The sequence below is a fragment of the Schistocerca piceifrons genome, chromosome 3 (genome assembly GCF_021461385.2).
Source record: "Schistocerca piceifrons isolate TAMUIC-IGC-003096 chromosome 3, iqSchPice1.1, whole genome shotgun sequence".
NCBI classification, from domain to species: domain Eukaryota; kingdom Metazoa; phylum Arthropoda; class Insecta; order Orthoptera; family Acrididae; genus Schistocerca; species Schistocerca piceifrons.
This window is the reverse complement of record NC_060140.1, coordinates 287,738,417-287,751,520: the sequence shown is the minus strand read 5'-3', so window position 1 is coordinate 287,751,520 and position 13,104 is coordinate 287,738,417. Positions and strand designations below refer to the sequence as shown.

Here is a 13,104-nt window from a genome sequence, read left to right as displayed (position 1 = left end):
TCGAACCATTTTCATACTACCTCTCTACCATTCCACTCTGGAATGGCGCGTGGGAAAAAGGTACACCTAAATCTTTCCGTTCGAGCTCTGATTTCTCTTATTTTATTATGATGATCATTTCTCCCTACGTAGGTGGGTATCAACAAAATATTTACACATTCGGAAGATAAAGTTGGTGATTGAAATTTCGTAAATAGATCTCGCCGCTAAGAAAACCGCCTTTGTTTCAGTGACTGCCACCCCAACTCGCGTATCATATCAGTGACACTCTCACCCCTACTGCGCGATAACACGAAACGAGCTGCCCTTCTTTGCACTTTTTCGATGTCCTCTGTCAACCCTACCCGGTAAGGATCCCATACCGCGCAGCAATATTCCAGCAGAGGACGGACAAGTGTAATGTAGGCTGTCTCTTTAGTGGGTTTGTCGCATTTTCTAAGTGTTCTGCCAACAAAGCGCAGTCTTCATTTCGCCTTCCCCACAATAGTATCTACGTGGTCTTTCCAATTTAAGTTGCTCGTTATTGTAATTCCTAGGTATTTAGTCGAACTGACAGCCCTTAGATTTGTGCGATTTATCATATACCAAAAATTTATCGGATTTCTTTTAGTACCCATGTGAATGACCTCGCTCTTTTTTTTGTTTAGCGTTAATTGCCACGTTTCGCAACATACAGAAATTCTCTGTAGATCATTTTGTAATTGGAATTGACCGTCTGATGATTTTACTAGACGTTAAAATATAGCGTCATCTGCAAACAATCTAAGGGGGCTGCTCAGATTATCACCTAGATTATTTATATACATCAGGGACAGCAGAGGGCCTATGACACTACCTTGTGGAACACCAGATATCACTTCTATTCGGTGATTTACCGTCTATCACTACGAACTATGACCTCTCTGAGAGGAAATCACGAATCCAGCCACACAACTGAGACGATACTCCATATGAACGCAATTTGATTAATAGTCGCTTGTGAGGAACGGCATCAAAAGCCTTCTGGAGATCGATCTGACATCCCTTGTCGACAGCACTCATTACTTCATGGGAATAAAGAATTAGCTGTGTTGCACAAGAACGATATTTTCTGAATCCGTGTTGGTTATGTATCAATAAGTCATTTTCTTCAAGGTGATTCATAATGTTCGAGTCCTCCCTCGGCCATGGGTGTGTGTGTTCATCCTTAGGATAATTTAGGTTAAGTAGTGTGTAAGCTTGGGGACTGATGACCTTAGCAATTAAGACCCATAAGATTTAACACCCATTCATAATGTTCGAGTACAGTATATGCTCCAAAATCCTACTGCAAATTGAGATCAGTGATATGGGTGTATAATTCAGTGGGTTACTCCCATTTCCTTTCTTGAATATTGGTGTGACGAGTGCTACTTTCCAGTCTTTACGAACAGACCTTTCGTCAAGTCAGCAGTTGTATATGATTGCTAAGAAAGGTGCTATTGTGTCTGCATACTCTGAGAGGAACCTGATTGGTATACGATCTGGACCGGAAGGCTTACGTTTCTTAAGGGATTTGAGTCGTTTCGCGACACCTAAGATATCTTCTTTTATGTCACTCATGCTAACAGCTGTTCCGGTTTCGAATTCTGGAATATTTACTTCGTCTTCTTTCGTGAAGGAATTGCGGAAAACTGTATTTAGTAACTCCGCTTTAGTGGCACCATCATCGGTAAAGTGTCGGGAGGACACGGAAAACAGTGCGGTCGTTGTCGTAATGCGGAAACGGAGCGATTTATCTGTCGTCGAAAAGGGAATGGTCACTGGCTTTCGGGCCAAGGCAAAGGGTGGAGATATTTTCGAAAAGTTTGTTAACTATTCGCGTGCCGCCATGGTTAAAGTATATCATGTATTGCAAACTGGTGCCGAGGTAACTGTGATACATCATGGCCAATAGGTGACAGGAGTGAACGGCACTTACGAGATGTGCAAAGGCGAATAGACCGGCCGCATGAACCAACGAGCCACCATCAGTGTCTCCTCAACGACTGTTCAGCGAGCACTGCTGCTGATGGACCTCCGTAGCAGGCGTCTGGTTCATGCACCCAAGCTGAATGCTGTTCATTGGCAACAAAAGCTGGAATTTGTACCGCCAGTACCACAGCTGGACGTCCCTGAGTGGCAGCTGAAGGCCACAGATGAACCACGCTTTATGCTCCATCGGCTAGATGGCCGTTGGGGTCTAAAAGCAAACAAACTGCAACCTGGGTGGAGCGTTATAGTCTGGGGAATGTTTTACTGGCATTCACTGGGTGATCTCATCATTCTGAAAGGGACAGTGGATCAATACGAGTATGCGTCTATCCTTGGGCACCAGTACACCCTCAAATGCAGTTTGATTTTTTTCTCGGCACGATGGCAGCTACCAGCAAAGCACAAAGTTCGCAGCGTACTTGCGTGGTTCGAAGAGGATCAAAATGAGTTTATCGTACTCCCTTCGCCACCAAACACCCCAGATTTAAACCCAGTCGAGAGTCTGTGGAGCCTCCTCGATCGGGCTGATCGCACCACGGATCCCCAAGCAAGAAACCTAGCGAAGCTGGCCAAGGCACTGGACTCGCCCGGCTCCAATCCCGGCGCTGCAAAAGATGGTTCTTCGGGCTTTTGACAGGTGGTTCCATTTAAACTTGGCGACTTCGTTCACGGTGTCGTCGTCGACACGTCAGAACTAGACACCTCCTTTCTGCCACTCTGTCATGTCTCCAAGTCGGTCCATCTTACTGCGAGGCTCACGCGACAACATAGTATCAGTTCCACACCGCCGACCAGGGTGGCCGAGCGGTTCTAGGCGCTACAGTCTGGAACCGCGCGACCGCTACGGTCGCAGGTTCGAATCCTGCCTCGGGCATGGATGTGTGTGATGTCCTTAGGTTAGTTAGGTTTAAGTAGTTCTAAGTTCTAGGGGACAGATGACCTCATACGTTAAGTCCCATGGTGCTCAGAGCCATTTGAACTATTTGAAGTTCTACACCATGTACTATGCTCCAAAGCGATCACTGTGCTTTTTTAAGGAGTTGATTCTTATTTTGTGCGGAGAGCTTATAACGACAATATGAACCTGTGCCTAACTGACAACAAATGTGGAAGAAGTTGTGTAAAATTTCTACTGTCATCTGAGGGGGAACGTTTGAAGTTAGATTCCACTAGTGCTTCCATTTCCAAATACAAACTAAGTAAAAAATTTTGCGTTATACTACATCTACATCTACACCTACATGTATACTCTGCAAATCACATTTAAGTGCCTGGCAGAGGGTTTATCGAACTACCTTCATAATTCTCTATTATTCCAGTCTCGTACAGCGCGAGGAAAGAATGAACACCTATATCTTTCCGTAAGAGCTCTGATGTCCATTATTTTACCGTGGTGCTCGTTCCTCCCTATGCAGGTCCATGTCAACAAAATGTTTTCGCATTCGGAGGAGAAAGTTGGTGATTTGAATTTCGTGAGAAGATTCCGTCGCAACGAAAAACGCCTTTCTTTTAATGATTTCCAGCCCAAATCCTGTATCGTTTCTGTGACACTATCTCCCATATTTCGCGATAATAAATAACGTGCTGCCTTTCTTTGAACTTTTTGGATGTACTCCGTCAGTCCTATCTGGACAGGATGCCACACCGCGCAGCAGTATTCTAAAAGAGGACGGACAAGCGTAGTGTAGGCAGTCTCCTTAGTAGGTCTGTTATATTTTCTAAGTGTCCTGCCAATAAAACGCAGTCTTTAGTTAGCCTTCCCCACAACATTTTCTGTGTGTTCCTACCAATTTAAGTTGTTCGTAATTGTAATACCTAGATATTTAGTTGAATTTACGAATTTAGATTACACTGATTTATCGTGTAACCGAAGTTTAACTAGTTCCTTTTAGCACTCATGTGGATGACCTCACACTTTTCGTTATTTAGGGTCAACTGCCACTTTTCGCACCATTCAGATATCTTTTCTAAATCGTTTTGCAGTTTTTTTTTCTTCTGATGACTTTATTGGTCGATAAACGACAGCGTCATCTGCAAACAACAGAAGACGGCTGCTCAGATTGTCTCCCAAATCGTTTATGTAGATAAAGAACAGCAAAGAGCCTATAACACTACCTTGGGGAACGATAGAAATCACTTCTGTTTTACTCGACGACTTTCCGTCAGTTACTACGAACTGTGACCTCCCTGACAGGAAATCACAAATCTAGTCACGTAACTGAGACGATATTCCATAAGTACGCAATTTCACCACGAGCCGCTTGTGTGGTACAGTGTGAAAAACCTTCCGGAAATCCAGAATTACGGAATCGATCTGAAATCCCTTGTCAATAGCACTCAACACTTCATGTGAATAAACAGCTAGTTGTGTTTCACAGGAACGATGTTTTATAAACCCATGTTGACTGTATGTCAATAGGCAGTTTTCTTCGAGGTAATTCATAATGTTCGAACACAATATATGTTCTAAAATCCTGCTGCATATCGACGTTAACGATATGTGCCTGTAATTTAGTGGATTACTCCTACTACCATTCTTGAATGTTGGTGTGACCCGTGCAACTTTCCAATCTTTGGCTACGGATATTTCGTCGAGCGAACGGTTGTATATGATTGTTAAGTATGGAGCTAATGCATCAGCATACTCCGAAAGGAACCTAATTGGTATACAGTCTGGCCCAGAAGACTTGCTTTTATTAAGTGATTTAAGATGCTTCACTACTCCGAGGATATTTGCTTCTACGTTACTCATGTTGGCAGCTGTTCTCGATTCGAATTCTGGAATATTTACTTCGTCTTCTTTTGAGAAGGCATTTCGGAAGGCTGTGTTTAGTAACTCTGTTTTGGCAGCACTGTCTTCGATAGTATCTCCATTGCTATCGCGCAGAGAAGGCTTTGATTGCTTCTTGCCGCTAACATACTTCACATACGACCAGAATCTCTTTGGATTTTCTGCCAGGTTGCGAGACAAACTTTCGTTGTGGAAACTATTATAGGCATCTCGCATTGAAGTCCGCACTAAATTTCGAGCTTCTGTAAAAGAATCTTGGTGATTTTGCGTCTGTTTAAATTTGGCATGTTTGTTTCGTTGTTTCTGCAACAGTGTTCTAACCCGTTTTGTGTACCAATTGTTGGTTTAAATTAAAAGTAGCCAACTTCTGTTCAGAACAGAGTCATAATACTCCATTCAGTGTACTGAAAGGAGATTACTTCTCAACCATTCTTAGACCGTCGTCACCAGTAACTGAGTATTTTGTTGCCAGGTGAAAGTGTGCTGCACATAGCGATCGTGAACGAGGACCCGGCCATGGTGAAGTTCCTGCTGGACAGTGGTGCCAACGTGCACGAGCGCTGCTTCGGCACGTTCATGAGCCCAGAGGATCAGAAGGCCCAGCGCTCAGACTCCCTGGACCACGAGTGGGTCAACGTCAACTCAGACACAAACTATGAAGGGTACGTCGCTATTGCTCTACAAAAGACATCACGTAGCTCCGATAGTAGCAACAGTAGATATAATTAAAACCATGAAATGATAGAAATTCTCATCCCAAATGTGGAAAGTTGAACATGCGTTCTTCATCAATTTCTTCAATTTCAGACGGAATAAGTAATGACGTTGCCTCACTTGCTTGATACCTAAGATTGCTCATTGCAGTCCCTTCGAATTACCTTTAGTATCAAAATGCATCCGCAAAGATCCGCTAGTCAGTGCACGTCTAAAATATCAAGAACAAATTATTGAGATACGAGCCACTAGAGACTGGTTTCTTATATCAAACCTTTCGGCAAACATCCGTGAATCGATAGACACCATATCCCTTGATTATATCTGACGGAGAGTCTATTGTTATCCAGTAGAGGTAGGTTCTGGTGTGATTAGCATACTGGACTCGTATTCTGGAAGATCACGGTTCAAATCCCCGTCCGACCATCCTAAATGGCTCCAGACAAATGCGAAGGTGGTTCCTCTGAAAGGGCAAGGCCGATTTCCTTCCCCATTCTTCCTTAATTCGAGATTGTCATTGTCAACGGGAGCCGGCCGGGGTGACCGAGCGGTTCTAGGCGCTTCAGTCTGGAACCGATCGACCGCTACGGTCGCAGGTTCGAATCCTGCCTCGGGCATGGATGTGTGCGATGTCCTTAGGTTAGTTAGGTTTAAGTAGTTCTAAGTCTAGGGTACTGATGACCTCATAGTGCACAGAGCCATTTGAATCATTTTTTGTCAACGGGACGTTAATTATTTACTTCCTTTTTGTCTGTTCGCAGCGCGCCCCCATAGCACCGGGTGGAGTTTCGCAAGGCTTCGTTAGCTAGTTGTCTCGCTCAGTCTGCTGGATGGGGCTGATAGGGTGGATTTCAAATCATCAGTATTTCGTCTGGTTCGGTGATGACTATCTCCTATCTTGTGCTGATCTTTTTATCTCTACGCAACTATTACACTCAACATCTTATATAATCTATTTAGCATATTCTAGCCCCTACTATTTTTCCGCTTTATTGCACCATCAAGCTCAGGGTTTAGAACTGATGGACGCCGTGACGTATTTCCCCCTAATCTGTCCTTTGTTCTGGTAAGGTTTCACTAATCCACCCAAAGTGAGCTGTAGGGCAAATTCTCAGTGTACGCTAAATGGTCTGGGGTGACTCTGGTAGGGTCGCTTCAGAATTATACAAGATTCCGCTGGTGCACTTGAATTCAAATAACCAAATACAGTGAAGCTCCACCGGAGAGTGGCTAGAATTTTCCAACTTGAAAGCCACATTGTTGCTCGAGGGGAATATCCCAACAACCGACAACGAACTCCAAACGACACAATGTGAACATACTTGTGGGAGGTTAAATCAAAACTCAACTTTCGTGTCCGTGGTCGGTGAGCCACGGACCTCGTAGCAATGGGAACAACGCCACACTCTCCGACACCGCGTAGGGACCGCCAGCGGGTCCCGGACAAACTACGCCCCGCCGACGAGAATTCCTCGCTGCTCCACGCCAACCGACCGACTGCTCAGAACCAGTACGCCGACAACATTTCAAATACTTGTCAGTCAAAATCACACAAACTACACACAGTTTCACGAACACTTGCACGAAGAACTAGACAATGCTAACGGCAGTGACAGTTCAATAACAGGGACGAATTACGAGTCGGCACACACAGCCAACCCATAAGCGATCGCCGGCCAAATACACGACGTCCGGCGAGACGACCGACCGACGACCAACCAAAGCCGTCCCCACTCCAATCATGTGTGTCGGCAACCGTCGGGCGACTCATGGTGGTCCGGACCTCACTGCTGCTGCACCCCGACTGAAGTTGTACCGCGTGCCAACTCAAACACTGCCAGGCCCGAACTAACTTGATGGCGCGTTCCAACTGACTGGTCGACACACGACGACCGGGAAGTAACAGCAGTCCAGAAAAAATAATACGGCAGCGCTTATATAGACAAGCGCTGCAGCTGCCGCTCACGGGCTGGCAAAGCAGTAACTCAGTGACGCAAGTAATTGAAACTAACATAACGAGGTGGCAGTACGGCAAAAACAGGATGTTAAATAAGAGATGGCACGAACACGAGCCACGCACGGCTCACCTATGCTGTCACCCAAGGCTCAAGGTGGGCAAGCAGCCTGGACGTGGCTGTCATTCATCGGCCGTAGCGCGTGGAACCTGTCAGCTACTGGCGTTCTGCTAACGTCAGACGCTTATGCCGCCTGTGTGCATGCTGCCCAGACGGTCACACTGATGACAGTTTACTGAGCGCCTGCAGCTACGTCATCCCAGGGCCAACAGCCTCCACTCCAACAGTGACCACATCTCTAAACCTAATAAGAGCAAAAGTCAAGTATTAGCTGTCCCACACTGAATTCCAGTCACCACCATTACTCTCACCCCACGCCCAGACGAAGGAAGCGGTGCTTCATCCTGACCTTCTTACATCCTCTTCCCTCAACACTATTGGCGTCACCTCCTGGCCTGAAAAGTATACTAACACATACTGATCACCCAAAACATTATATCCGTGTGCATAATAGCATGTTGGTCCAAATTTGGAACCAAATTCTGCGTGGTATCGATTAGAAATTTCCTTGGGTGATTTCCGGGGGTACCAGATATTTATGTACGGGTCACTCCGTAAATTACGGAATCTGTGAAGAGAGAGCTGCCGCCTAATAGCGTCCCATAAGTGTTCCAGTGGCATCAGATCAGGTGAATTTGGTGGCCAAGACATCAACATAATTCCACTTTTATGCTACAGATACGACCTTAGCAACATTCTGGCCTTATAACACAGGACAGTTGTCCTGCTGAAAGATGCAATCGCTATCAGGAAAGACATCAATCATGTAAGTACGCACTTTACCTGCAATAACGTTCACGTAGTCCACAGCTGTGACGGTGCCTTCTATTACTACCACAGGCCCCAGAGAAGTGAAGCTGTACGTCCCCCATAGCATCGTATTGCACCCACCGACTTGCATCTGTAGCGAAGTGCATGTTTCGAGCAAGCATTTCATGACACGACCATTGTCATAGAGTAGCAATAAATGTTTCATCCAGCTGTATGACACATTTCCATTTATCCATTGCTCAATCTCGTTTATCCCATGCCACTGTCGATGTCGATGTCGATGTCGCTGTCGTCAGGTCAACATTGGAACACATATGGGTCCTCTGCCGTGGAGAACATATTTATCAATGTGGACTGAATGGTGTGGTCCTGAACACCTGTTCCTCCACCACCATTATACTCTCTCGTCAAATCTGACACAGGTCGCCGCCTATCCTCCTTCACAGCACAGTCAAGCCTCTGACGTCAAAGTTCTGTGATGAGGCATAAACGTCCAACAACTTGTCGCCTACTCCTGGTTTCATTGTCCTTCAATCACCTATCACATATGATTACGACAATAGCTGCGATCTGTTTCTGCGTTTCCAAGATACTCGTTTGCAGGCGCTGGGTCATAAAAATCTGCTCTTTGCCAGAGTTGCTTATATCAGCAAATTTCCGCATTTGCAGCCTGTATCGTCGCTAGAATTGTTCCTCTTTCGTCTCTGATCGTCTTATTTACTTTCCCTACAGTGTCACGAGCCGAATCGCCACCAGACGACATTCAGTCTCGCGATGGGCATAGGCCATAATGGTTTGGCTCACCAGTGTTGGTTGAATGAATGTATTGTGTCTCAAGGATTGTTAATACAGATTTTGTTGAAATAAAAGCTTCGTCGAAGTCTATAAACCCCTGACAACTAATAACTCACTGCCCCACACCTCAGTCTCATTGCTGACTTGCAAATGGTCCGTTGTGCTATTTCCACTTCTAAAGCTATTCTATACCTCAAAAGTCGCTAATGTTACACAAACCTTTAATTTCACAAAGTAAGCTTCACATGCATGCAACATAAAAAGTAGACGATTTTAATTGCCGGTTTACAGATTTTTGTTATGACCATATTGTAGGTGGCTGTATGTGGATTTTTCTGAATAAAATTACAGTTTGAAAGGAATTTGCTAAGGTCTGATCAGGGTAGATCCAGAAAATAAAGTCGATAGTTGCCATGGTCTAGCGGTTCTAGGCGCGCAGTCCGGAACCACGCGACTGCTACGGTCGCAGGTTCGAATCCTGCCTCGGGCATGGATGTTTGTGCTGTCCTTAAGTTAGGTTTAAGTAGTTCTAAGTTCTAGGGGACTGATGACCACAGATGTTAAATCCCATAGTGCTCAGAGCCATTTGAACCATTTTTTTGATAGTTGCCAACCGCAAGCTAACTGCAAGGCGGAATGAGTATAATATCTTTGCGTAGGAGGATCATGATGGTTAAGAGAGCCGGGCACGCACAGTAAAAAACTCGGTCGTCGCAGCTAGGTGCCCGGAGGAAGCAGACGTGTGGTGACAGCTTTAAGGTAGGATTCGCACTACGCAATTTTCAGGTTACACACCGAGCAAACTTTAGCACATCAATGGGAGAAGCTATAAAAGGATTTAAAAATAGTTTTTGTTAGATAATGCTCAGAGTTAAGATTTGTATGTCCAAGTTTTTACGCAGCAAGCGTTTTGTAAAATTTTTAGTAAGAGAGATTCATGCTGCAAAAATGTTGAAAATGGTAGTTTTTGTATATGACTCAAATTTTTAACAATATATATATATATATATATATATATATATATATATATATATATATATATATATATATATATATTGACATCAACATTGTGTTTAAATCTAACAGCCTGAATCATAATCCACATCCTTTGCTTGTACTGAATATGAAAATGAGAAGTAAAGTAAAGTTATCCACCAAATGAAAGAAGGTAAAGAAAATGAGGTCTCCATGCAATGTACATGTGCAGTTCATGGTTTGAAATCGATTTTGGTATAACTAAAGCTATCAGAGCAAAGTTATTTCAAATAACTAATTTTATGCCATTGCACAAGTGGTATTATTCAAATCAAGATACAATTTCATTAAGTAAACAAAAGGGCCAAAAGTTAATTTTTCAGTACAATCTTAATGCCATTGCACAAATGGCATTATTCTCCTAAACTTGATTGCTGAGTCAAATACATGTTTCATTCCTTGCAAAATGGAGGAGTGAACGAAACAACTTCGCAGATGCAGTCAGATGCAGATTTGTTGAATAATTATTTTGGAACAATTTTATATTTGATACTTTCACTAATTAAAAAGGAAACAATTTTGGGTCAGATACTTTCACTTTTAAAGATAATTTTTGACATGATACTTTCAAGTTCTCACAGATATTATTGACTATTACTCAATTATCAATGTTCAGCAGTCAGGATCTCGCCTGCCGACACATTAAAAGTAAAGCAAAATTTTTGGCGTGGCGTGTTGGCAGCTACGTGTACTGGGGGGAATACCCGCTGAGCTTCGCTGCCTGCCTGGGACAGGAGGAGTGCTACCGGCTGGTGCTCGCCAAGGGTGCCAACCCAGATAGCCAAGACACCAACGGAAACACCACGCTGCACATGCTCGTCATCCACAAGAAGATGGCAAGTAACACGCTCCATACGTCCTCCATTAACGAGACAGCTGCCGCTGTGTGCTGTTACACTTCTGCACTGTAGAAATGTGTGGTTTTTGTTACTGTATACATATATTTTATTACGAACTACAGTTTCAAATATTGAAATTCATAGCTGAACTTCAGCTGTAAGAGGTATACATGTAATACTTAAAACGACATATGAAAATTTGTGCCGGACGAGCACCGGAACCCAGATTTCCCATTTACTGTGAACTTAAGCTATCTGAGCACACTCTCCAGACCGACCCAAACTTCCCGTATGTCACGTACTTATCTATCTCTATTCATAGATTATTAATTCATTTATTCACAATCTCACATCTTGTGATTGCCGTGCAGGTTTTAGAATCAAGACAACGAGAAGTCATAGCTTATCGTAGTCGCCTTCATCACAGGCCCATCTTCGCCTTACATATTTATATGTTTGTGTTTGATGGCGAATTCGTAGACGGTGGGTGTTACTCACTTACTTGAATGTGTTTTTCTCTTCAGGCAGAACGACATTTTTCTTCGCGAAGTGTGAGAGTTGTGTCACAAGAACACGGGGTGAATCACCTAAAACTTGAACCACAAAATTGCAGTGTTGGAAAGTGATGTCGATGTGCGATTTTCACAGAATGGACTGACAGATAAGGGCTCGTACTGTCAGCCAGTAAACAAATTGTAATAATATAAAGTGTATTCTTTGTGCAAACATACACTTTTTAAGTGCGACAGTGTCTATTGCTAGTAACAGACTAAAAATAGGGTAAATGACAGTGGTGTTTCTCCAAGGATTCTAAAGTGAATCGTTTACGAGATATCATGTTTTGAAAAGCTTCCACATCGAAGATGTTTGTGCAATTCAACCTGCGTAGTTGCTAGGTACGAAGTTGTTATGTTTGCCCTCGGTGCGCTTGTGAGTTCTTTAAGTGCACTGCGACTTGCTAGTCACTTAGTACGTAACAGTCCAAGAAGTAGGTCGCGAGTGGCCGAAGGGATTTTCCAATGCAGAAAAAGCTGACATGCTCATGCTGTATGGAGAGTGAAGGAAGAATAATGCAGTTCGCTCTTGTACAGTGTAAGCGACAAGATGTCTCAATAGACGTTAACTACCTCGGCAGTAATTTATCAACCTCTTCAGCCAGTTACGTGACAGTGGTAGTACGACACCTAGAAGGTAACAAAAGGACAGAAGTGACGACAGAATAGCGGGAAATTAATGTTCGTGCTGCTGCTGCAGTTGATCCGTACGTCAGCCCCCGAGCAAACGCTCGAGGAAATGGCATCAGTCAGTCAAGGGTCCTATGCATTCGCTCTCGATATAGGTTCCATCCCTATCACATCTCCTTCGATCAAGAGCTGTATGGAAACGGCTATGAGAAGTATGTTAGTTTCTATAGATGGACATTAAGACAGGATACTCCAGATGTACACTGAAGCGCCAAAGAAACTGGTATAGGCATGCGAATTCAAAAAAAAAGATATGCAAGGAGGCAGAATACGTCGTTGCGATCGGCAACGCCTATATAGGACAACAAGTGTCTGGTGCAATTGTTAGATCGGTTACTGCTGCTACAATGGCAGGTCATCAAGATTTAAGTGAGTTTGAACGTGGTGTTATAATTGGTGCACGAGCGATGGGACACGGGATCTCCGAGGTAGCAATGAAGTGGGGATTTTCCCGTACGACCATTTCACGAGTATACCGCGAATATCAGGAATCTGGTAAAACAACAAATCTCTGACATCGCTGAGGCCGGGAAAAGATCCTGCAACAACGGGATCCACGACGACTGAAGAGAATCGTTCAACGTGACAGAAGTGCAAATTTCTGCAGATTTCAATGCTGGGCCATCAACAGGTGTCAGCGTACGAACCATTCAGCGAAAGATCATTGACATGGGCTTTCGGAGCCGAAGGCCCACAAGTGTACGCTTGAGGGCTGCACGACTCAAAGCTTTACGCCTCGCCTGGGGCCGTCATCACCGACATTGGACTGTTGATGACCGGAAATATGTTGCCTGGTCAGATGAGTCTTGTTTCAAATTGTATCGAGCGGATGGATGTGTATGGGTATG

General features: G+C 44.1%; 1 protein-coding gene across 1 annotated transcript in view; it reads left to right on the top strand.

Annotated features, from left to right (window-relative positions):
• The window catches only part of LOC124789940 (transient receptor potential cation channel subfamily V member 1), a 115,525-nt gene that overhangs the window by 33,132 nt on the left and 69,289 nt on the right, over positions 1–13,104 (top strand). The window contains 2 exon segments of the mRNA XM_047257469.1: positions 5,256–5,445; positions 10,856–11,009. Coding sequence (XP_047113425.1) covers positions 5,256–5,445; positions 10,856–11,009 — 344 coding nt within the window.